Below are 27,235 nucleotides of genomic sequence, written 5' to 3'. Positions count from 1 at the left end.
TGCCTATGGCGGCCGGATGCCGCGCAATGCGGCAATAACCGCATCCGGCCGCCGCATGCGGTTTTTGCCACTGCGCATGCTCAGTAGCATGCCGCAAGCGGCAAAAACCGGACGGGCCGCAAAGGAAAAACTTATGCAAAGGATGCGGTGTTTTCACCGCATCCGTTGCATAGCTTCCACAGCCGGATTGAGCCGCACAGCTCAAGCCGGATGTGTGAAAGCAGCCAAAAGCACAGATTTTGAAAACCGAGAGGAATCCATAATGGATCTTAAAAGATTGTGTGGCTTTTAATGATATAGTAATTTGTTTTTTTTCATTAATCTTTTAAGGTCGGCTTCACACGTCCGTGTCTCACTTTCCAGATACGGACAGGAATGTATGCGGTTTTTGCCACTGCGCATGCTCAGTAGCATGCCGCAAGCGGCAAAAACCGGACGGGCCGCAAAGGAAAAACTTATGCAAAGGATGCGGTGTTTTAACCGCATCCGTTGCATAGCTTCCACAGCCGGATTGAGCCGCACAGCTCAAGCCGGATGTGTGAAAGCAGCCAAAAGCACAGATTTTGAAAACCGAGAGGAATCCATAATGGATCTTAAAAGATTGTGTGGCTTTTAATGATATAGTAATTTGTTTTTTTTCATTAATCTTTTAAGGTCGGCTTCACACGTCCGTGTCTCACTTTCCAGATACGGACAGGAATGTATGGACCGGCCGCAGGTCTCCTCACACAAACCGAACAACATCATAGATATATATGAAACCTGTTGAGTTTGTGTCAGGAGACCCGCCGGCCATTGCATACATCCTGGTCCATCCTCAGACTGGAAAACCCAGATGTGCAAAGTCGGTCATAATCTACTTTTTCTAACCTCTTGATTTTGTGCCTTTTCTCTTGTAGGTTTATGTGGTTGGGGGATATGATGGACAGAACAGGCTGAGCAGTGTTGAATGCTATGATTCATTTTCTAATCGATGGACAGATGTGGCTCCTCTTAAGGAGGCTGTGAGCTCGCCTGCCGTTACCAGCTGTGTTGGCAAATTATTTGTTATTGGAGGAGGACCAGACGACAACACATGTTCTGACAAGGTAAATGGCTCTGGCAATGACGTCTATGTCCGAGATTAACATTTTCTATGGATATATTAAAACCCAATCGATCAGTCTTTTAAGGCTCCTTTCACATTGCGTTTTGCCTTACGTTCACAGGTCCCGTCGGGGCATCCGTCCGAACCGCCCCTCCCCCACCCCGCAAAGCGTGTTTCGGACGCATGCGCCGGCAGGGCCATTCACTGTAATGGAGCACACTACGTTAGCGTGTGCTCTGTTTTGTGCCTTTTTTGCACATATACGTTTTCTGCAGACGGACACCCGAACGTAGTCGAGTACATTCGGATGTCCGTCTGCAGAAAACGTATATGTGCAAAAAAGACACAAAACAGAGCACACGCTAACGTAGTGTGCTCCATTACAGTGAATGGTCCTGCCGGCGCAGGCGTCCGAAACACGCTTTGCGGGGTGGGGGAGGGGCGGTTCGGACGGATGCCCCGACGGGACCTGTGAACGTAAGGCAAAACGCAATGTGAAAGGAGTCTAAGGGGTACTTTACACGCTGCGACATCGCTACTGATATATCATCGGGGTCACGTCTTTAGTGACGCACATCCAGCACCGGTAGCTACATCGCAGCTTGTAACACTAATGAGCGACGATCAACGATCGTCAAATCGTTTCAAAACGGTGATCGTTGACACGTCGTTCATTTCCTTAATATCGCTGCTGCCACCGGTACACACATCGCTATGTGTGACACCGCAGGAGCGACGAACATCTCCTTACCTGCGTCCACCAGCAATGAGGAAGAAAGGAGGTGGGCGGGATGTTACAATCCGCTTATCTCCGCTCCTTCGCTTCTATTGGCCGGCCGCTTAGTGACGCCGCAGTGACGTCGCTATGACGACGAACGCACCTCTCCCTTGAAGGAGGGATTGTTCGGTGGTCACAGTGACGTCACTGACCAGGTATGTGCGTGTGACGCTGCCGTAGCGATAATGTTCGCTACAGCAGCGATCACCAAATGTCGCACGAGTGACGGGGTGGGTGCTATCGCGCTCGACATCGCTAGCAATCGTTTGTGATGCCGCAGCATGTAAAGTACCCCTAAGGCTACTTTCCCATGATGAGCTTTTGGTGAGTTTTTAATTTTGCTGATTTTCTGCAGCATTTCTGAACCTATTCCGTAAATTAGGTAACTTTCATTTTTTCATTACTTTTTTTTTATTTTTTTTTTCTAAAGAACATTTTTGGAATTACAAAAACACATAATGTATATATAAAGGAAGTAGAGTAATAAATTGTTGATTTAACTAAAGAGAAACCATTCTATATATAACATTTTTGATATAAGTAATGTATCAATATAAATTGTTGTGCAATAGGTTTATGAACAATAAAGTAAGCTTTAATAGTGACGTCAAATGAGCACAAATAACACCATTGCCTCCTGTTTTCTCCTCTCTCCCACCAAGGAAAATTATATTGACAGTAGAGGAACAGTAGTAGTAGAGGATCTCATCCTCGTGATGCGTGGCTTTTTGTCTCTATGTCACACACATGACTTTTAGTGGAAAACTAAGGGAACATTATTCAAGGATCTTCCATCAACAGTCTTGAGTGGATTTTTTTTCATGCCTCTTTATTGCGTTTTTTTTTTTAACGTCATGATTTTTGTCTCTTTTTGGTAGGTCATGTTTTTGTCACATGGTGTCTGGCTCTAAACTCGCTGAGTGTCATGGTGGCATATGACGCTGTTCACACTACAGAATCTGACACTTCACACGATGCTTTCTCTCTGGTGCTTCTGAGTTGCACTGACAGACTCAGGTGTCAATTAGCTGTGTGCTCATTAGTGATCAGATTTGGAGGAGTTAATTAATTTCTTGTAGCTTCCTTGTTAACTCTTGGATCACGTTGTGGGAGACCTATCATAGTGTCTTCCCGCCTTTTTAAGATGGTGAAGCCTGTCTTCCCATGCCGACTATAGTTTTTGCTAAACCGGTCCGTGTGCTGTTGTGTTTCAGTTTCTGTTAATTTATTGCGTGCTGCTTGGTGTGCTGTGGAAAACCTCTCATCATCTGGTTATTTCCTTCCGGCTATTTATTTCCTCCTTATCACATATTGTCTCCGTGTGTGCTAAATGTGTGATAGAGTTTTGGTTTTCCCATTTGTCCATATATGTCGGTTCAACCACTACTGTCCCGGTCCTCCTCTGGGGTGGGGGAGAGGGGGTATTAGATCAGAGCTGGCCAGGAGCGGGGAAGGAAGGTGGCCTAGACATCTTCACCATTAGAAGTATCTTTGGTATAAGGGACAGCTAGGACCCCCTAGCCTGAGAGCCAGTCTTGGAGCCCTGGTCCCATGTCATCCCTTCACACCTCGTGACAGTTTTAAAGAAAGCTGTTTTGTTTTTGACACTTCCTGGTATTTGGCTTTATTGATGCAGCCGTGTGTGGATTACGTGCGGATTTTACACATCCAGTGCAATTCTATGAGGAATATCTGCACATATAACCCAGAGAGTACATGCAAGAGAGATTAACATGTTGCAAATTTCCAAAACACACCCTAGTTCACTTTATGTAGCATAATAAAGCCCAGTGGGTATGAGATTTCTATAAATCCTATCCACTTTGCTGGAACTGTAAAATGAAATTCTATGCTAATGAATGTGCAGTGGGTAACTCATTAGCATAAAATTGCCTTATGTCTCTGACAGGTCACCCCTGTTTCAGTGACCTTCCTCCCCTGCCCGAGATCTGTCAGTCAGTGGCAGGCAAAGGGCGGAGAATAGGGGAAAAGTCAGGAAGAGCTGTTGGTGCAATGTTCAACCCCGCTGCACTTCCAACCATTACCATACAATGTCAACAATGGAGCAGGTGCAATGTTCAACCCTGCTGCAATTACAACTCATTACCAAAGAATTTTAACTATGTATTTCTCTAACTCTGCAAAACGAATTTCTACAAACAAGGTAACAATTTAATCAACATTAAAGTGTCTTTATTTTGGGGCTATAATATGGATATAAAATCCTGATAACAGATTCCCTTTAATAAAATGGGTTTCTATGGGACATGCCAGCAGACTATTTCTTGACTTGTGTAGTTCCAAATATAACGTCTAGTGGTGAAAGGATTGTGTTCTCAGGCCGGTGTCCAATGATTTTGGCTGGACCCCCACTTTCTAATTCTCCTACCCACCTAATTAAATGAACAAAACAGCTTAGAATGCTATCTAATATATATAAAGCTGAATGTGTGTGTGTGTGTGTGTATGTCCGGGATTGGCATCTGCATCGTCGCAGCTACAGCCACAAAATTTTGCACACTCACACGCCTGGCCCCTGAGAGCGTCATAGGCTATGTTGTCAGATGAAATTTTAACCCCGCGCGTTCCAATTTACCAATCAATTTTGCCCCTATCTACATAATGGGGAAAAAGTGAAACGAAAAGTGTATCCGCACCGTCGCATTTACAATCACAAAATTTTGCACAGACACCTCATGTGACCCAGGGAACGTCGTAGACTATGTTTTGACAGGAAAACTTAACCCCGCGCTTTACAGTTACTCTCCAAAAAACATGCCTTCATTAAAGTAAATGGAGCCTGGAACTACAGGTTATTAGTAGGAGCTGTGATTGGTTGCTATAGGAACAAAAGACATTCATAGTATAAGAAGCTTATATGTGAGGTAATAAGATGTCGGTGGGGAGACGGATAGAGAGAGACAGAGAGAGACAAACAGAGAGAGAGCCAGACAGGGAAAGAGACAGAGAGATAGAGACAGACAGGGAAAGAGACAGACCGAGACAAACGGTGAAAGAGACAGACCTGGAAAGAGACAGACCTGGAAAGAGACAGACCTGGAAAGAGACAGATGGGGAAAGAGACAGACAGACATGCAGACAGAGACAGGCAGACAGGGAAGTAGGAGACAGACAGAGAGACAGACAAAGATAGATGGGGAAAGACACAGACCTTGATAGAGACAGACGGGGAAAGAGACAGAGAAATAGAGACAGACAAAGATAGGCAGACACGGAAAGAGACAGACAGGAAAAGACACAGACAAAGAGATGGGGAGACAGACCTGGAAAGAGACAGATGGGGAAAGAAACAAAGAGACAGAGACAGGCAGACGAGGAAAGAGGCAGACGAGGAAAGAGGCAGACGAGGAAAGAGGCAGACGAGGAAAGAGGCAGACGAGGAAAGAGGCAGACGAGGAAAGAGGCAGACCTGGAAAGAGACAGACCTGGAAAGAGACAGACGGAGCACATTACTTGGCCAATTTAGTTAAATCTGTTGTGGAATATCTGTGGTGTTGAAATATATGTTGTGAAATGCTTCTATTAGCTTAGTTTTTGCCTTTTAATAATTACATTTATATCTATTTGTTTTGTGGTTTTTGTGTGCAGAATACATTTTTGTTAATACATTCTATTTTGTTAACAGCAGTTATTAACCCGGTCGAAGCCGGGTAGTACAGCTAGTAAATAATAAAAAGAGTAACACTTGGAGGTCTTTCAAATGCCAGTGTTTGTTCTATAAGTTTTGAACACTTTTATTTTACGGAAACCGAACAGACACATTCATTTCAACTGTTTTTCGGAAACAAAAAAAAAAATGGTGCCGTCCTATTTTGATCTGATTTGAAGATAAAGTCATCCATTGACATGAATGGGCCCATCAAAAATAATAGCTAGCACTTACATGAGGCCGAGTATCATTCAACCACTGTTCTTTTTTCACTCGAATATTTGATAGAAGAAGCTTTGACCTTTCTTTTTTTCGGTACAAGATGGACACGTGGATGGAAAATACTGAGATCTGGAGCCAAAATGGATTCAGCACACTGGACAGAAAAGCTGATGTTTGAATTCAGCCTCACGTTACCAATCTCTTGTCTCTTCCATTCCTGGTCCCTCGATAGTCTCTGTTCTCCCATCTCCAGGAATGTCATGTCGACAAGATGGATGAGCGGTCAAAGACATTTTTGCAGGACTTTTTCCAAATTGTGGCAATAGTTTGGGGACAGCACCCTTCTATTTCATTGCAACCAAGTTCATAAAATTAGTTACCCAAGTTAATTGAGGCATCACAGGCCTTATTGTCCAGTGTTATTGCCCAACTCTTGTGGTTATGCCAACCTTTATCTCTGCATATTCCAAAATCTAGAGGAAGACCTACTTTGAAGTGTTCACGATGCCAAAGCTGAGTAAGGGCTGCATGCCATATTCTTATCTGTAGTGTCGGAGTCAGATGATCAGCCACACATCACATGAGGGCAGGGCGTCCCTGTAGATATAGCCTTGTATTGTGTATTGAGTAACACCACACATCAGCGTAGATGACCACTTTCTGTATGCCAGCACATAACTGGTGATATGCTTTGTTTCTCAGGTTCAGTGCTATGATCCAGACACCAATGCCTGGTTACTACGTGCTGCAATTCCTATAGCAAAGAGATGTATCACAGCCGTGTCCTTAAACAACCTCATCTATGTTGCTGGAGGACTCACAAAGGCAATTTACTGCTACGACCCGGTGGAAGATTACTGGATTCATGTGCAGAACACATTCAGCAGACAGGTAATCAATCAAGTCCTAATCATTTAAGTTCTTCTGCCCAACTATCCCCTTAGGAATAATGCTTTATGTGTATTGTATGGATGACTCCACCTGCTCGGGTGGAGCGCCTGTGATACAAGATGTATGCAATCCCACAGTGTGCCTGTAATTACCGGTAGTTCAGCTTTTTTTATAAATCACTACTGTTCTCATCACCTACACTTTTGATCTCCTGACCTAACATCCAGCATAGGGAAATGCACTTGCACGCTGGATGGGGCACGGCTACAATGGCAACTATTTTGCTCCCACAGTATTGTGCACAATGCTAAATAATTAGAGCATAGGCCCCTTTACACACTGAGACTTCCTAGGGATCCCACCAGCAATCCCGACCTGGCCGGGATTGCTGGAAAGTCGCTGGTGAGCTGTCAAACAGGCAGATCTGGTCAATGACACAACAGCGATACGGACCTGCAGAACAACCTCGCTGGTCGTTGGGGACGTGTCACACAGCAAGGGAAAGGGAATGCTATAACACGCCTACGGGCTGAGTTCTAAATCGCTAACTATGTCGTTGTAATGGTGTCAAACACAACGATGCATGCTGTGCAGCGGGAAACAAAGGGCCAAAAAATGGTCCTGAAAGATTTGTAGCGATCAGCGACCTCACAGCGGGGGCCAAGTCGCTGATGCGTGTCACACACTGCAATGTCGCTGGGAAGTCGCTATTACGTCACAAAACCGGTGACGTTATAGCTATATCGCTAGCGATGTTGCAGTGTGTAAAGGGGCCTTATGTCCTGGGCTTCCTTCTGACCCCCACACATATTACACTAAAGTTGGCCGAACCCACCAATGTCGTCAGGCTCTGCAGACATTGTAATGTGTATAGGGGTCTCCCTAATCTCCCTGGGAAAGAGAAAGATTCAACACATTGGGTTTCTAATCACCAATACTTTTGTTCTCTGGGAGATGTCGCTACCAGAGCAGTCTCTTAGGCCACGTACACATGTGGAGCATTTGGAGAGTTTTTTACCTTAGTATTTGTAAGGTCACATGCACACGTGGAGCATTTGGTGAGTTCTTTACCTCAGTATTTGTAATGCAAGACCAGGAGTGGAACAGTCAGATGAAAAGTACAATAGAAACACAGACACAACTCCTGCATTTTTTTACCCTCTCCTGGTTTACAAATACGGAGGCAAAAACCTCACCAAATACTCCGTGTCGTGTGTGCACGTGGTCTTACAAATACTGAGGTAAAAAACTCACCAAATGCTCAATGTGTGCACGTGGCCTTACAAATACTGAGGTAAAACTCGCCAAATAATCATGTGCATGTGGCCTTATAGAGAAGACAGCAGCGCTTGGCCGAGCGTTTGTATGGGGGAGTCAGGGGAGATGGTGCTATCTAATGTGTATGGGGAACATTAGACATGTTTAAACTCAACATGTTTTGTGGATCAGTGGTTGCTATTTGCAGATTTCCAGGATACTTGGTTATCACCTTTTGTTAATCTATTAATAACTTGCAAGTCCCCCCTCCGACCATGCAAAGTTTGATTTATGAAGCCATTAATATAAGGATAATTGATGTTTTATTGGCCTTCCCGCTATATTCACATAGATCACATGTGAATATAGACGCCCCATTATCAAAAGCTTCCATTAACCCCTTCAGCCCCGGGGCACTTTCCGTTTTTGCGTTTTTGTTTTTTCCTCCCCTTCTTCCGAGAGCCGTAACTTTTTTATTTTTCTGTCAATCTTGCCATATGAGGGCTTGTTTTTTGCGGGACAAGTTGTACTTTTAAATGAAACCTTAAGTTTTACCATATGGTGTACTGGAAAACAGCAAAAAAATTCCAAGTGTGTAAAAACTGCAAAAAAAGTGTGATGGCACAATAGCTTTTGGGATGTTTTATTCACCGTGTTCACTATATGGTAAAACTGATGTGTGGGTATGATGTCTGAGGTCGGTGCGAGTTTGTAGACACCAAACATGTATAGGTTTACTTGTATCTAAGGGGGTTAAAAAAAAATTCACAAGCTTGTCCAATAAAAGTGGCGCACGTTTTGCGCCATTTTCTGAAACACGTAGCGTTCTCATTTTTCTGGATCTATGGCTCAGTGACGGCTTATTTTTTGAGTCTCGAGCTGTCGTTTCTAATGGTACCATTTTTGCACAGATGCTACGTTTTCATCGCCTGTTATTGCATTTTGTGTAAAACTTGCGGTGACCAAAAAACGTAATTTTGGCGTTTGGAATTTTTTTGCCACTTCGCCGTTTACCAATCAGATTAATTGATTCTATATTTTGATAGATCGGGCATTTCTGAATGCGGCGATACCAAATATGTGTATATTTATTTATTTTTTATCCCTTTAATTTTCAATGTGGGGAAAGGGGGGTGATTTGAACTTTTTAGTTTTTTTTTTTTTATTTTTTAAAGCTTTTTTTTTATTTTATTTTTTTATTTTACTACTCCCCCTAGGGGGCTATAGCGATCAGCAATCCGATCGCTCTTATCTATCTGATGATCACAGCTTTACAGCTGTAAACAGCAGATTCAGTCACTTTCTGTTTCTCTCTGCTCTCGGCCGAGGGAAAACGAAAGTGAAACTTCATAGCTGCAGGCGTCATCACATGACCCTGTGCTATGATGGCAACCACCGAAAGTCACGTGATCACGCACGTGACTTCCGGTGGGGGCGGTGGTAAGTAAAAATCATGGCCACGCGCATATAGATCTCGCTGCCAGACTTTGGCAGCGAGATTTAAGGGGTTAAATGTTGCGAGTGGAAGCGATTCCACTTGCAACATGCAGGCACACATGTCAGCTGTTGAAAACAGCTGATATGTGTGCCAACCGCCGCCGCCTGCCCGCGGCAGGGGGCGGGGCTTAATGGGACACACTCCATGACGGATATATCCATCCATGGTCGTGAAGGGGTTAAACAATTGCATCTGATGGATCGGCACTTATTCCGTAGGCGCCAACCTATATTTCTTGGGGCTCCCAGCAGTAAATTGAGTTTGTGATGGGGAGAAGGGAGGGAAGGTAATATCTCTAAGGAAATGGAGATTTCAACCTTTTTTTCGTGGCCCAAACAGTTATCAATTCTTTTCATTTATAGTTAACATTCAAGGGCGCCTATTCTCCTTACAGCACACTGATCATACACTGATGCCATCCATGTCCGATACGTGTTTTTCACAGACCCGTAGACTTGTATTGTCCCCCTTGTCATTCGTGCCGCCGGAAAAAACAGACATGTCTCCATGTGGTTTACATGTACACGTGATCTGTGAAAAAACATGGACATGTGAGCAGCCCTATATGATATAATGGTATGTGTGGTATCCGTGAAAAAGACAGATACCACAAGACTGGAAACATGGAAAATGAATGAGGTCTAAAGCAGTATAAATGAAATGTCCGTATCATGCACCTGATCGGTCAGAGATACATACTTTGTGTTTGCTCTTTCCTCCAGCTGATTGCTGGTGGTTGTAAATAAGAGTATAATGTGGAATTAGTAAAAGAGAGTCTATGTTTTAGGCCTCATTTAGAGGTCAGTTTTTCACATACAAGCTTTAGCCTGGGCTATGTGCCCATGTAGCAGCTTTGTTTGCAGATTTTCTGCACACAAAACTGCATGTTTTGGCAAGATAAATGCAGAAGAAAAAACACACGTTTTTACTTCATGGCGATCGCTGGGGTTCCTGCGCTGTTCCCCTGAAATCGTCGCCAACTCTCTGGCTGATGTTACTGCTGAGACCCGGCTCTCACTGCCCAGAGCAGTGCCCGCACCGCTCCCAACAGTTTAACCCCCTAGATGCTGCGCTCAATCATGATCGCAGCATTCAGGAGGCAGGAAGAGGAATCGCTTACCTCTCCCTGGCGATTGGGTCCCTGTAATGCGATCACAGGGACCCGATCCCTGCCATGGCAACCCTAGGTTGTCACCATGACGACCCCAGGTTACTGAGCTACGGATTGCCTCACAGACCATGCTGGATGCAGGGTGTGTGAGGCGAAGTGTCAGTTCTGCGAGTGCAGCACTGACAGGTCTAATAGACTGCAGTGATCAAGTGCTGCAGTGGATTAGATCAGACGAAGGAAAAACATAAAGAATTGACATGCAGATTTTTTCTGCAACAAAATCTGAAAGGAAAACATCTGTAACATGTGCACAGAATTGAGGATTCTCATAGACTTTGCTGAGATGAGTTTTTCCTTACAGTATTGATTCAAATCTGCAAGAAAAAAACCACAGCAAAAACGCAACGTGTGCACTGTGCAAATAGCTTAGATCTTCATGGATAGAATATGTACCTGATAGTGTATGGGGCGCCCACATGTCTGTGCATTTTTGTAGACTGGGTGTTCTTCACAAAATCATGGAGACATGTCCAATCTTGATCTGATTCTTGGATCAAAATCCTCAATACAATTCTTTGGGTTCATAAAAAAAAAAAATTAGCCCTCTGTCGGATGCCACGCGTGTGCTGCCCATTTGAAGAACCTGGAGAAACCTCCATCAATTGTTTTTTCATTGGAGAAAAACTTATGACACTCAGACCAAATTGAATTGATGGTAAAAATTGACACTGACCAAACTTTGATGAAACTCCGAAAAAATAAACTACTGATGAAACTGATTTCTCTGTGCGACAAAAATAGCTAACATCTGAATATTGCTTTACATACAGAGCGAGGCGCTCCTCATGGAGACATGGCTCGTACGTCTGGAGTCACAACACACATCATTTATAAAATCCACACTTTAATGTGGATTTCCAATCCCTTTGGAAAATGAATCTTCATGGTTTTCCTTCAAGATAATAATAGATGCCTGAATTTCCTTTGGTGTGATTCCACTTCTAAATTGATATTGCTATTGGGTCCTAAACACAAAAGCCCCCATTGTCAGCCACCTTCCAGTTTATACACCCCCTCATGCACCATCATCAATCTGTGTTCTGTTTTGCAGCAGAATTTATCTTTCCAATGTTTTCAAAGCTTCTGAATTCTTTACAGTTAAACTCTTCTGAAGAGTCAGGGGAGTGCATGTCAGGTCACTGCAAAGTGCGCGCTAAAAAGGGAGGCAACCAGAAGGTTTCTGCACTCGAAAGTGCCAACACTCCCTGATATCTCTCTTCATGAAATCTCCAATGTTTTCCTAAAAACCGAAAATTGAAACCTAATGGCGATAGCGCCATGTAATAGTCAACCCCTTTAAAATATCTTATTATGTTGGGTCTAGAACGCCTATGCAGCTCTGTCTCCATGGTAACAGACCACAAACAAACTCTGTGTAAGGCACTGTGTGGCGCCCTGGACTAGCCAGGTCGTCACAGATAACACACACACCCCCCCACCCCCATTAGACAGTGACACCAGCCAAACACAAAACCCTTGTTGCCTCCCTCCAGTGTCTGATGTCCACACCAGGTGGGGCAGAACCAAGCGGTTGGCCCCACCCACCGAGGAGTTCACAGGCCTGGAGGCGGGAAAAGTGAGAGATAGAAGTTGGAGTTTGAGAAGTGAGGAGTAAACACTTGGGTGTCTGGGTTTGTGGCCCAGGCACTGACCGCAAGGTTGGCAGATGGTGGTGGCCGTCTGCAGGAGTGGTGGAGCAACGCGGAACCGTAGGACCGGGGTCGGGCGTTGGCCCGCCGGTACCGACCGGGGAGCGAAGTGAAGCCAGCACACACAGGCAGGGCCATCGGACCCCGACCAGGCTTGGAGCCGCTGACAATAGTCAAATCCGAGTGTGACCGGAACCCCAGGGGTTTCCTAACAACCAAAGACCCGATAGAAAACAACAGCCCACACAGTGAGGGTATACAGCTACCGCCTAAGGCTAGAGACCCAAGGGCCAGCGCCTGCGGGCAAATGGGCTCCTCCGGCATCCATCCACCGGGGAGCGGACTACCGTTGGGGATCCATTGTAGTCAATCAAATACACCAAGGTGCAGGGAAAGACAGCCACCATCACCTGTCCGGGGAGAGACACTGCAGCCGGCTGCGGGACCCGTCCATCCAGCCGTTTGGTTTACCGAGGACTTTGTGCATCTCTTACTGAGCGAGTACACCCGTGCCATCCGGCACTGCGCCACGCTGTCCCTGCAACCCTGCACCTCACCAACCCTGCCTCCCCGTCACACTACTGGGCCCCGGGACCACCGACCCCTACCCACGGAGGGGGAAAACAACATCCCAGCTGCTCCCTACCATTGCTCCCAGGATCCCCGTCACCAGCAGCGGTGGTGCCCATCTTCACCACAACCCGTGGGTGGCGTCACAGACTAAATCCCCCAAACCAATCACCCCTTTCACTCACGGGCGAGGAGCCACCGAGCAGCCGCAGCAGCGCCAGACCCGAGCGTTGGCAAGCGACCAGCAGCGGCGGCGTCCTCCCCACTTGCGACAGCCGCACGCATCAGCGGTATTTTGCCGCAATACCGGATCCGGCACAAATGCGTTTCAGTTCCATTCATTTACAATGGAAGCGCGGCAAGATGCGGTCACATGCAGTTGTGTATGACGCACGCAACCGCATGTGACCGCATCTTGCCGCGCTTCCATTGTAAATGAATGGAAGTGAAACGCATTTGTGCCAGATGCGGCATTGCGGCAAAATACCGCTGATGTGAGCTGCCCCTAACCTGATCCTGCTATCATAGGCACTTTCATCTGTCCCTGCTTTTGACTCATAAATAGTATGTCAAAAAGAATGTGTGATATATCTAGCAGCACATGCAATAATTGTGTAAAAAAAAAATCCATTCTATTTAACATTCCATTTTTTTTTTTAAAATTACAGCACACCAACAATAACTGTACTATGCTGGCTGATACATTTCAGACTAGAATGTCCTTAGGGTAGGTGCCCATGATCAGGGTTCACAGAGGTTTGGATGCAGCATGTTTCAGCTGCATCCAAAACGTTGCGTTGTTCAGTACAAGCACAGTGGATGGGATTTCTCGAAATCTCCTGCCTACTGTACGTTTACTGCTCGCAGCGAATACGGACCTGTGATGCGGCTTTCCGATGACCGCAAACATGTCAGTTCTTTGCTGCAGAGTCGCAAGTGTCCTCCGTAGGGAGAACACAAGCGAGAGACCACAGCGCCCCCGAACCCTGATCGTAGGCACAGGCCGCTGCCGGTCTCCTGTGTTCTTCTGCGGAGGAGACTCGCAGCCCCACAGGTCAGGACCTGCCGCCTCCAGGATGCAGCGGGTCCTGATCGTGGACACATGCCTTTAATCATAGCACTATAGCACTCCCAATGTATAAATAATCAATAAAGTGGAAATAATGTAACTTTGTTCACAAAAATGTAAAGTATTTTTGCACATCAACAGAAAAAGGGTTCATGATATATGTAACAATATTGAAAAATCACAAAAAGAAAATTTGCATAAAAAACAGCAGCAAAGGGAACAAAGCTACTTAAAGGAATTTCAATTTTCAATGAAGTTGCCCCCAAATACTCTTATAAGGGCCTCTGTCAGCACAGAATGACTGTTCAAATTAAGTATAGACACTCAGTGCACCCTTGGTGTGGCCAAACAATGAACCCCTTAAGGATCGGGTGATTTTTCTTTTTGCCTTTTCGTTCCAACCCCCCCCCAACTCCAAGAGCCGTAACTTTATTTTTCCGTCTATATAGCCATTTGAGGGCTTGTGTTTTACAGGAAAAGTTGTACTTTTGAATGACCCTATCCATTTTATCATTATGTTAAACAGGGAAAAAAATTCCAAGTGTGACTAAGTAGCAAAAAAAAGTGAAACTCTACAATTTTGGATTTATTTATTTTTTATTTACAGCTTTCATTTTATAATAAAATTGTCCTTGCAGTATGATTCTCTAGGTCAGTACGATTACCGTATGTAGATACCAAACATGTATAGTTTTTGGGGTTTTTTAATAGGTAAAAAAAAAATCTGATATTTTGGGAAAAACAAATCTTGCTTGTGTCGTGACTTTCTGAGAGCCGTAGCGTTTTCAGTTTTTGGGATATGGATCTGTATCTGTGTTTGGTTTTTTGCATCCCGAGCTGATTTTTTATTTATATTACTTTGGGGTATATACGATATTTTCATCGCCTGTTATTACATTATTCTCTGTTGTTGCGGCAGCCGGAAAACCGCAGTTTTGGTATTTTTAATTTTTTTACTCGTTACGCTGTTTATTGATTCATTTATTTTAGATTTTGATAGATTGGACTTTTACTCAATGATACCAAATATGTGTAAATATAAATAAATATATATTATTTCTTAATTTTTAATGTGGTAGAAGAGGGGTGATTTGAACTTTTTCATTTTTTTTCCATATTTTTTAAAACTTTATTTTTTGTTTTTACTCTATTTTACAGTCCCCTTAGGGGACTTGAACCTACAATAGTCTGATGAATTGTTCTATAAACAGCAATACCCCAGCATGGCTGTATATAGAAGAAATCACAGTCTCCGATGAATGCCGGGCATAGGCTTGCTTTCACAGGAGTACAGAGGTGACAGACACAGGGGTGATCAGCTGACCTGGCTCTCATGACAACTCATCGGTGTCCCGGAATCGTGTCGCAGGAGTGGCAGTGAGGGGCGAGAAGAGCGCACCCCTGTCGGCACGCGTTAAATGCTTGTCAGAGAATGCCAGCAGCCTTTAACAGGTTAACAGCCACAGATGGAGCGCCGTTCCTCCAGCACCTGCTAGAGGCACACGGCTGATTAAATCAGCCGACATGTGCAGAGAAAGATGTGGACATGGCATGCGAACCCACATCCAAGGCAGGGAGGTGATCCATGACGGACATAGTACTTCATGGGTTGTTAAGGGGTTAAGTGCAACTTCTCCCCTACTCTTAACTCCACATTTCTGTGGCTTTTTAAAGCCAGAGCTGTCAGTGGAAGAAGAGGAGGGGTTGAGGATAGAGGGAAAACAATTAGTTGGGTAGGCGCACTTATATGTTTGGTCCCACCAAGGGTGTACCGACCATCTATACTTGTTTGAGCAGTCATTCTGTGCTTGAGCAGTCATTCTGTGCTGACAGAAGCCCTTTAAAATACTTAAAGGGGTTATTTGGCTTATTTTGACTTTTTTTTATTATTACCCTATTGGGCTACATTGGGGCAGGTAAGTAGATAGAGACGACTTACCTGCCCTGCTGTCAGCCCCTCTCCCCCGGCTCAGAGTGGTCATGTGACCGCTCTTGCCGCGATTTTGCTGCTTCCGGTCATTTCATGTCAACATGGGCAGGACCATGTTGACATGCAAATCTGGGAACAGCATGTTGCCACCCCGCTGGGCTATACAGTGCATGAGTCCCCGCCCTCCTTCCCTGCATCCTCCCACACATTCCCCCGCACCCCGTACTCTCCCCGCAAACTCCCCGGCACTGCTGTGGGGTCTGTGACTTGGGGGAGGGGCCTGGCGGCAACTGCCCACGGTGTCACCACCAGCATCGGGCCCCCTGCTCAGGATCGCAGGAGTGCCCGTGCAGTCAGTGTCCCGCTCCAGCCCCGCGGCTGCCCGCACTGCATTATCAGCAGTGCGGGCAGCCGCGGGGATGACTAGCGCTGCAGTCAGGAGCTTAGATGAGATCATTACCTGCTGTGACGATCTCCTGCTCTGCTGACGTCACTGCTGTCACTGACTTCTATGCCCGCCGCGTTCTCACATCAAGTCTCGCGGGCGGCCAGAGACTGTCACTAGCGGTGACGTCACAGGCTCCAGCGATACTGCTGAGAACGCGGCGGACAATGGAAGTCAGTGACAGCCCTGACGTCAGGAGGCAGGAGATCGTCACAGCGGGTAATGATCTCATCTAACCTCCTGACAGCAGCACTCATCATCCCCTGCAGTAACCTGAGCTGACCTATTGATGTTAGCTCAGGTCACTGCATTGCTCTCCCAGGCAATGGGGAACATTCTGTTCTTCATTGACTGAGACAGTGACTATGGTATGGATGGCGTCGTGGGACCCCCTTATTGGATTACGCCGGAACCGGATTTGATTGTTCTTTTCAATAAATTGGTGAAAGAGGGAATGTTTTGGGGAGTGTTTTTTCAAATAAAAATTTTTTTGATGTATATTTTTTTTTAATTACTGACTTGGTTGGTGATGTCGGGTATCTGATACACGCCTGACCTCACCAACCCTAGGGCCTGATGTCATGTGACATTACACATCTGGCACCAACCCCATATATTACCCCATTTGCCACCGCACCAGGGCACGGGATGAGCTGGGGCGTAGCGCCAGGATTGGCGCATCTAATGGATGCGCCACTTCTGGGGCAGCTGCGGCCTGCTATTTTTAGGTTGGGGAGTGTCCAATAACAGTGGACCTCCCTAGTCTGAGAATACCAGACCACAGCTGTCCGCTTTACCTTGGCTAGTGATCCAATTTGTGGGGGACCCCATGTTTTATGTTTTTAATTATTTATTTTAGTTAAAATAACATCGTGGGGTGCCCTCTGTTTTGGATTACCAGCCAAGGTGAAGCTGCCAGCTGTGGTTTGTAGGCTGCAGCCGTCTGCTTTACCCTAGCTGGCTACAAAACATAGGGGGGATCCCACGTCGTTTTTTGTTTTTTTTTATTTATTTATTTATTTTTTGGCTAAATACAAGGCTAAGCACCCTTTAGTGCCAAATGAAAGTCACTAAAGGGAGCCAGCTTTGAATATGCAGGGGGTGGGACATCATATATGTCTTTCTCATCTATTATCTATCTATCTATCCCTCTATTCATTCATTCATCCCTCTATTTCTCTGTCTCTATATCTACTCATCTATTTATCTTTCTTGCTGCTTCCGTTTTTTGCAGTCCGCAAAAAAACCGGAAGGCACACGGATGACACACGGATGCATCTGTGAAAAAAATGGACCGTTTTTTGCGGACCGCAAAAACGGAACGGTCATGTGAATGGAGCCTACATGTGTTACCTATGGGGGTAGGGTTCGGTACAGAAGGATGGTGGGGGGGGGTCGGTGCAGAGCGCCGTATGTGTGTGTGTGTGTGTGTGTGTGTGTGTGTGTAGGGGGGAGGGTTGCAGAGCCTTATGTGGTATGTGGTGCAGAGCCCAATGTGGTGTGGGGCGCAGAGCCCAATGTGGTGTGGCGCGCAGAGCCCAATGTGGTGTGGGGCGCAGAGACCAATGTGGTGTGGGGGGTGCAGAGTCCGATGTGGTGGGGAGCGCAGAGCCCGATGTGTGTGTTGTGTGCAGAGCCCGATGTTGTGGGGAGTGCAGAGCCCGATGTGGTGGGGAGTGCAGAGCCCGATGTGTGTGTGTGTGTGGTGCAGAGCCATATGTGTGTGTGGTGGGGGGTGCAGAGCCCGATGTGGTGGGGGGTGCACAGCCCGATGTGGTGGGGGTGCAGAGCCCGATGTGGGGCTGTTATTTCCAATGCTGTAGTGATAACAGGTCAGGTGCTGGGGAAGAATACTGACAGGGAATGTGTGTGCAGGGGGCGAGGCTGGACACTGGGGAGGGGCTGGACACTGAGGCCGGGCGGTGCCAGCTCTGACTAGGAGGTTTGGCACAGGAAGTTATCATGTTTGCTAGAGCTGAACGTAAACAAAGAGCTGCAGAGAATAAAGGAATAATTCAAGAGGAACAAAAGTCAGAAAACAAAAAATAAAAATGTAGGGGCGTTTTATATGACAATACAGCACAGATAAACTCAACATTTTTTGGTAAGCTAATGTCGGACAACTCCTTTTAAAACGCCAAATAGTTCAGGTATTCACCCTCCCTGGGGTGAGTGCTCCAGTCTCAATATTCCAGCTGCAGCGATGACATCAAATTCAACAGCGCTCATTTTCCCTGCAGCCACTCGCTTAGCGGCTCTGCCGAGGTGGACAGCGCGTGCTGCTGAGCTCAGTGTGTGGCAGCAGCAGAGATTCACAACTCCAATGTAATTTTTTTTAATGTAATGAAATAATTGAACAGATTTTTTAACATTGGTGCTGCTAGATTTATTTTCTAAAGTGAATGCTGCACCATGCCAACACAGAGTATTTCCTCCTTCCACTATTCGTGATATGGGGTCTCCGACAAACATTTGAAAACGCTCTATTATTGAGCCCCTACAGAGTTAGGGGTACTTTACACGCTGCGACATCGCATCTGGAATATCGTCGGGGTCACGTCGTTAGTGACGCACATCCGGCGCCGGTAACGACATCGCAACGTGTAAATCCTAGTTGCGCCGATAAACGATCGCAAAAGCGTTGAAAATCGGTGATCTGAGTAGCGTCGGACACTTTCATAATGTCGGGTCGACCGCAGGTACGATGTTGTTTGTCGTTCCTGCAGGTCCACACATCGCTGTGTGTAAACCCGCAGGATCAACACACATCTCCTTACCTGCGTCCCGACGGCAATGCGGAAGAGAGAAGGTGGGCGGGATGTTATGTCTCGCTCATCTCCGCCCCTCCGCTTCTATTGGCCGGCCGATTAGTGACGTCGCATGCATCTCCCCCTTGAACCTTTTCCCACATTTCAGGCCTCAAACATAAAGATAAAATTTTTTAATTTTTTTGGTGAAGAATCAACAAGTGGGACACAATTGTGAAGTTGAACGAAATTTATTGCTTATGTCAAACTTTTGTAAAAAATAAAAAACTGAAAAGTGAGTCGTGCAATATTATTCGTCCCCTTTAAGTTAATACTTTGTAGCGCCACCTTTTGCTGCAATTACAGCTGCAAGTCGCTTGGGGTATGTGTCTTGGGGTATGAGTCGCTGCACATCGAGAGACTGAAATTCTTGCCCATTCTTTCTTTGCAAACAGCTGGAGCTGAGTGAGGTTGGATGGAGAGTGTTTGTGAACAGCAGTTTTCAGCTCTTTCCACAGATTCTCGATTAGAATCAGGTCTGGACTTTGACTTGGCCATTCTAACACCTGGATACGTTTATTTGTGAACCATTGTAGATTTTGCTTTATGTTTGGGATCATTGTCTTGTTGGAAGACAAATCTCCATCCTAGTCTCAGGTCTTTTGCAAACTCCAACATGTTTTCTTCAAGAATGGTCCTGTATTTGGCTTCATCCATCTTCCTATCAATTGTAACCATCTTCCCTGTCCCTGCTGAAGAAAAGCAGGCCCAAACCATGATGCTGCCACCACCATGTTTGACAGTGGGGATGGTGTGTTCAGTGATGATCTGTGTTGCTTTTACTCCAAACATATTGTTTGGCATTGTGCCCAAAAAGTTCGATTTTGGTTTCAGTTGACCAAAGCACCTTCTTCCACATGTTTGATGTGTCTCCCAGGTGGCTTGTGGCAAATTTTAAACAGCACTTTTTATGGATATCTTTGAGAAATGGTTTTCTTGCCACTCTTCCATAAAGGTCAGATTTGTGCATTGTACGACTGATTGTTGTCCTATGGACAGACTCTCCCACTTCAGCTGTAGATCTCTGCAGTTCATCCAGAATGATCATGGGCCTCTTGGCTGTATCTCTGATTAGTCTTATCCTTGTTTGAGATGAAGGTTTGAATGATGGCTGGGTCTTGGTAGATTTGCAGTGGTATGATACCCTTTCCATTTCACTATGATCGCTTGCACAGTGCTCCTTGGGATGTTGTGGAAATCATTTTGTAACCAAATCCAGCTTTAAACTACTCCACAACAGTATCACGGACCTGCCTGTTGTGTTCCTTGGTCTTCATGATGCTATCTGTGCTTTAAACAGAACACTGAGACTATCACAGAGCAGGTGCATTTATATGGAGACTTGATTACACACAGGCGGCTTATATTTATCATCAGCAGTCATTTAGGACAACATTGGATCATTCAGAGATCCTCAATGAACTCCTGGAGTGATTTTGCTGCACTGAAAGTAAAGGGCCCAAATAATATTGCATGCCCCACTTTTCAGTTTTTTATTTTTACAAAAGTTTAACATAAGCAATAAATTTCGTTCAACTTCACCATTGTGTCCCACTTGTTGTTGATTCTTCAACAAAAAATTAAAATGTTTTATCTTTATGTTTGAAGTTTGAAATGTGGGAAAAGGTTAAAAAGTTCAAGGGGGCCGAATACTTTCGCAAGGCACTGTATTTGCAATATGGTCACAAAATTACTTCATTTTTCCATTGTACATGCACTGGGGCTATAAGCAATGCAATTTTACAAAACCCTAGTCACATGTGGCCAAAGCATTTCATACAAATTTGATTATGTCGGAGATCAGAGTTTTTGCTTCTTCTAATACAGGGAATGATTCCAGTATATACATTACCGTAGGATGCTGCTTTTCTGTTTAGATTTCACAGATACAGAAGTGTTGGTTTAAACCTAAAAAACAATACAGCAAAGTTCAGAGGTTTGTTGCTTCTTTTATTTGTCTTGGACAGCATTTATAGAAATAGCTTGTGAAGTGCTTGGGAGGTTCCCTCTAGTGGTTGGTAATGATTCTTACTCGCTATGATCACAATAAATCGAACTTACCTTTTTATGCTGCTGTCGTCTTTCTCTCCTAGAAACACATAATTATCACTAGGTAAAGTGGGGGTCAGAGGAGCGTGTCAGTGCTCCTAGTACAGGTTCTTAAAATGTTTTATTAGACTAGATGACCATTGCTTTAATATTGAAGTGACCTGTTGCGGCCTATTCCAGATTTTTTAGGCCCCCCCCCCCCACTCCTCCCACTTGCAGAACTAGCTGGTTATTAGGTCTATATCAGTATCCCTCAAGTAGAGAAGAGCGGACCCATGGAATCTCGGTTCAGCGCATGCAGCCGATCCGTACCTCCACGGGTTCGGACTTGGCCTTAACTACAGTGAAAGTCACTGATTTGCAGTTTGAGTTTCCACTCACATGCAGCCAGCCATAAGCAGAACACTTCCGGGTGCGAGTGGGTGAGGTTATCCCATTTTTATTTTTTGTTGCTTACTACATCTGATAACGCTGGTGTTACCCCCAGTGTGAGCCAATCAAACTCTGCAAGCGGCTCGCACTGGGCCGAGCACTCAGCGTACCCAAGCACAGCGATGCTCCTGAGAGTTAAGTTCATACGTAAAGCACCTGAATGCTAAACCCGAACTCCGTTTGTTTTTTTCAAAGTCGATGTTCGGCTGAAAACCGAACACCAAACCTCAGGTTTGCTCATCTCTTGTCAGAAGTCCTAATTCTGCATCTCTGGACCTTCATGGTAGGGAGCATAATATACTTTACATACAAAAAGAGCAACCTGGGTGCAAGTAGATCAGACTGGACTATAAAAATCAGACAATTATAGTTGGTGAATCTGGGACCTGGAGCCTTGAGTGATGTAGGTTGTGCAAAAGGTCCCTTTGCCCTATATGTGAAGACCAGTTCTATTAAAGACCCCTGATAGCTAGAGACCTTGTTGGAGATTTTACATTGCAGCTAACGGACTTTGAGTTTCCCCACTGACAACATTTATCACAATGTTTCACCACTTTGGCGACTTTCAGACGTCAACGTTTTAGAAAGTTTCTTATAAACCAAAACCATTAGTTGATCCAACAGAGAAAATCTACTGGCAGCCCACGGGTTATGAACTAGATTGTTTCTCTAGGTTTGTTCATAATTTGAATTTGTATGTAAGTTGGAACAAAAGTTAGTTGGAATGAATAAAAGAAACGAATATTCACCTCATCGCTCACCTCTCCAGCCACTCTGTTGCTCACTGCCATCTGGTATTCTTCTTCACCATTGGCCATGACTTCCAAGCTATGTCCAGGCCTTAGAGGTCACTATACATATTAACCCTTTAGTGACGGAGCTAATTTTCACCTTAATGACCAGACCAAATTTTGCAATTCTGACCAGTGTCACTTCATGAGGTTATAACTCTGGAACGCTTCAACGGATCCCGGTGATTCTGAGATTGTTTTTTCGTCACATATTGGACTTCATGTTAGTACCAAATTTAGGACAATATTTTTTGTGTTTATTTATGAAAAAAATTGAATATTGGCAAAAATTTTGAAAATTTAGCAATTTTCAACTTTTTAATTTTTATACCGTTAAACCAGAGATTTCTGTGACACAAAATAGTTAATAAATAACATTTCCCACATGTCTACTTTACATCAGCACAATTTTGGAAACAAAATTTTTTTTTGTTAGGAAGTTAGAGGGGTTCAAAGTTTATCAGCGATTTCTCATTTTTACATCAAAATTTACAAAACCAGTTTTTTAGGGACCACATCACATTTGAAGTGACTTCAATAGGCCTAGATGACAGAAAATACCCAAAAGTGACACCATTCTAAAAACTGCACCCCCCAAAGTACTCAAAACCACATTCAAGAAGTTTATTAACCCTTCAGGTGCTTCACATGAACAAAAGCAATGTGGAATGAAAAAAAGCAAAAATTAAATTTTACCTAAAAATGTTGCTCTAACCCAAATTTATTCACTTTTAGAAGAAATAACACAACAAAATGGACCTCAAAACTTGTTACCCACTTTCTTATGAGCGCGCTGATACCCCACATGTGGTCAGAAACCTCTGTTTGGACAAATGGGAGGGCTCGGAACAGAAGGAGCAATATTTGAATTTTGGAAAGCAAATTTGGCTGAAATAGATTGCGGGCACCATGTTGCATTTACAGGTCCGCTAAGGTACCTAAACAGAAGAAATCCCTCACAAGTGACACCATTTTGGAAACTAGACCCCTCAAGGCTTCTATCTAGGGGTATAGTGAGCATTTTAGATCCACAGGTACTTCACAGATTTTGTTAACGTTACGTTGTCATATTGAAAATTTTAATAATTTTCTCAAAAATGTTGCTTTAGCATCAATTTTCTCACTTTTTCAAGAGGTAATTCCAAAAATTTGACCTCAAGGTTTGTTAACCACTTTTTTATGAGCGCGGTGATACCTCACATGTGGTCTGAAACCTTTGTTTGGACAAATGGGAGGGCTTGGAACGAAAGGAGCAATATTTGAATTTTAGAAAGGAAATTTGGCTGAAAAAGATTGCGGGCACCATGTCGCATTTGGAGGTCCCCTAAGGTACCTAAACAGCAGAAACCCCGCACAAGTGGCCCCATTTTGGAAACTAGGCCCCTCAAGGAATTTATCTAGATGTTTGGTGAGTACCCTGAACCCTCAGGTGCTTCACAGAATTTTATAACGTTGAGCCATGAAAAAAAAAAATAAAATTTTACCACAAAATTGTTATTTCAACCAGGTAGCTTTTTTTTTTACAAGAGTAAAAGGAAAAAATTCAGCATAACATTTATTGTGCAATTTCTCCTGAGTTTGGTGATACCTTATATGTGGTGGAAATCAACTGTTTGGGCGCATGGCAGGGCTCGGAAGGGAAGGAGTGCCATTTGACTGCAAAATTGGCTGGAATCAATAGCGGACGCCAGGTTGCATTTGGAGAGCCCCTGAGGTGCCTAAACAGTGGCGGTCCCCCAAAAGTGACTCCATTCTGGAAACAAGACACCTCAAGGCTTTTATCAAGGTGTATAGTGAGCAGTTTGAATCCACGAGTACTTCACAGAATTTGATAAGCTTAGGTTGCCATATTGAAAATTTTCATTTTTTTCACAAAACTGTTGCTTTAGCATCAAATTTCTCACTTTTTCAAGAGACAACAACAAACCGTGGACCCCACAGGTTGTTATCCAATGTCTTATGAGCACAGGGATACCCCACATGTGGCCAAAAACCTCTGTTTGGTTAAATGGGAGGGCTTGGAATGGAGGGAGCACCATTTGAATTCTGGAAAAGTTGAAATAAATTGCGCACACCATGTCACATTAGCAGGGCCCCTTGGGTACCTATACATCAGAAAACCCCCACAAGTGACCCCATTTTGGAAACTGGATTTTATTCAGGAGTATAGTAAGCATTTTGAATCCACAGGTACTTCACAAAAATGTTGCTGTAGCAACAAATGTCTCACTGTTAGGCTATGTGGCCATGATCCAGCGACACGGCGTCTAGTATACAGTGTCAGCCTCCTGCAGAAATGTGAGTGTTGTCCACGGGAGAACGCAGCTGCCCAAGCCCACGATTTGGGTTCAGGCCGCTGTGGAGCTCTATGCTACCTGCAGAGAACACTCATCTCCGCAGCATAAATTGACATGCTGAGGCTCGGGAAGCTGCGCCACAGGTCGGTTTATGCTGCGGAGAAAAGAAGCACATTGGGCATGGGATTTCTAAAAATCCTTCCACTGTGCTTCTACTGCACAACGCAGCGCTATGGACGCAGGGAAAACACTCTGCGCCCAAAACGCTGCAAACCCTGATTGTGGGCACACAGCGTAAAATGCTACAATGGATGAATGGATAGATGTCAAACAAATATAACGTCCCATTCCCCTGCATATTCTAAGCTGGCGCCCTTTAGTGCCTTTCATGTGGCACTAAAGGGTGCCTAGCCTTGTATTTAGCCCCCCAAAAAATTAATAATTAAAATAAACGACGTGGGGTCCCCCCTATTTTTGATAGCCAGCTAGGGTAAAGCAGACAGCTGTAGCCTGCAAACCACAGCTGACAGCTTCACCTTGGCTGGTGATCAATTTGGAGGGCTCCCCAGGCGTTTTTAAAAAAAAAAAAAACGTGGGGTCCCCCCCAAATTAGATCACCAGCCAAGGTGAAGCGGACAGCTGGGGTCTGGTATTCTCAGGGTGGGAAGAGCCATGGTTATTGGACTCTTCCCAGCCTAAAAATAGCAGGCCGCAGCCGCCCCAGAAGTGGCGCATCCATTAGATGCGCCAATCCTGGCGCTTCGCCCCAGCTCATCCCGCGCCCTGGTGCGGTGGCAGACGGGGTAATATATGGGGTTGATACCAGCTGTAATGTCACCTGGCATCAAGCCCTGGGGTTAGTGATGTCACGGCATCTGAACAGATACCCGACATCACTAACCCAGTCAGTAATTGAAAAAAAAAAGACAAAAAAAAATTTATTTGAAAAAACACTCCCCGAAACATTCCTCTTTTACCAATTTATTGAAAATAAAGAAATTCCGGTCGCTGTAATCCATTTTGGAGGTCCCTCGGCGACTCTGGATCTTCTAGAATATGGGGGGCACGTTCAGGGAACGTATCCCCCATTTTCTGGAAGAGCAAGCTCTCCATGAGCAGTGTGGGTGCAGTAATCTGAGAATACTGCACTCACACTGCCCCGGTCCAACCTAGGGCAGAGTGACCTGCAGTAACCTCATTCCAGAATATGAGGGGCACGCTCACAGAACGTACCCCCCATTTTCTGGAACAGCAGCCTCTCCATGTGAGGAGTGTGGCTGCAGATCACTGCACTCACCCTCCCCCGGTCCACAGTGGAGCCTGTGCATCAGCGACGTCAGCAGGATCCCTGCTTCCAGGGATCCAGCTGACAGCCGCTGTCTGCGCATGCGCCGCCAGCATTGAAGAAGGAGGCGGCGATCGCGGGCCCGGAGCGGCAGACAGGTAACGTATAACCGGGGGCTTGGGGGTGGGGGGGGTTACGGGGGGTGACCTAGTGGGACCTGGGGACACCTTTCTGCCGCATGTGACGTGTCACATGCGGCAGAAAGAGCAGAATGAAGGCGGCCGCGCGCTGTGCGCCGCCATCTTCCACGCTCCGGAGGGGGGAGGGGGGTGGTGGCTCTGGAGAACCGGAGGGGGCTCCGGTGACCAGAGGGCTCCGGTGGACCGGAGGAGGGGTCAGGGGGAGGACATTTCCCTCCGATCTGAAATGTTTGATCATTTCAGATCGGAGGGAAATGACTGCAGAGCCGGCGCCGGCGGCAGTTTTCTGTGCGCTTCGGCGCCATTTTGGATGTCCGGTGGGGGTAGGGGTGGGGGTGGGGGGACTCTCCGGTACCGGGGGCTTTGGGGGCACTAGGGGGTTAGATTTCTTTCTCATCTGACATGTTTGATCATGTCAGATGAAAAAGAAATCAGTTTTACCGGCCATTTCTTTTTTTTTCATGTGTTCGTCGGTATACGGTGTATACCGGCGATCACATTAACGGGGTCCAAAAAAAACACCCCGATTCATAATCTGGGGGGTCTCAGCTACCCCCGGTAGCTGAAACCCCCGAGATTTTCGGTCGCTGGGGGGCGCTACAGGGTTTTTTCGGGCCGCCGCTTTAAAGCGGCGGAACAGAATAAGTACCCTGTTTTGCCGCCGCTTTAAGTCGTACGGCCGTCGTTATGAGGTTAAATTGCAGCACCATCTTGAAGTTATGACATTACAACATTCATTGACCTCTGATCAGCATCCAGTCTTCGGAGGTCACTGTATATTGTAAGGTTTTGACGTCATGACATGTGGCACAACCTTATAATGCATGGTGACCTTTGAGCCCGGATACAGACAGAAGTCTTGCTACTTGACACCTGGTCCTCTTATTTTCCAACGTTGTGCACTGCATCTCCAGCCTCTTCGCTATAGGCCAGGACTTCCGGGCCACTTCTAGACCTTAGAGGTCACTGCACGTCATTTGATTGTGGCACCATCTTTACGTCACAATGTTACATCATACATTGACCTCCGATGCCTGTATGCAACAAAAAGTCCTGGCTGGAGATTCGTAGCGGCAAGGGGGAAGTGTTATTTGTTGGGGTTTTTTTGGGTTTTTTGCATCAGACATTCGTAACTAT

General features: G+C 45.4%; 1 protein-coding gene across 2 annotated transcripts in view; it reads left to right on the top strand.

Moving 5' to 3' along the window:
- KLHL24 (kelch like family member 24) overlaps window positions 1–27,235 on the top strand; it is a 99,685-nt gene that overhangs the window by 56,906 nt on the left and 15,544 nt on the right. For both annotated transcript variants that reach the window (XM_075340908.1, XM_075340907.1), the window contains exons 6-7: window positions 900–1,088; window positions 6,460–6,648. In XM_075340908.1, the coding sequence (XP_075197023.1) occupies window positions 900–1,088; window positions 6,460–6,648 (378 nt within the window). The remainder of the gene's footprint in view (window positions 1–899; window positions 1,089–6,459; window positions 6,649–27,235) is intronic.

Source organism: Anomaloglossus baeobatrachus, chromosome 3, assembly GCF_048569485.1.
Source record: "Anomaloglossus baeobatrachus isolate aAnoBae1 chromosome 3, aAnoBae1.hap1, whole genome shotgun sequence".
Classification (NCBI taxonomy): Eukaryota; Metazoa; Chordata; class Amphibia; order Anura; family Aromobatidae; genus Anomaloglossus; species Anomaloglossus baeobatrachus.
Note: the sequence above shows the minus strand (reverse complement) of the source record. Positions and strands in the feature narration are given on the sequence as shown.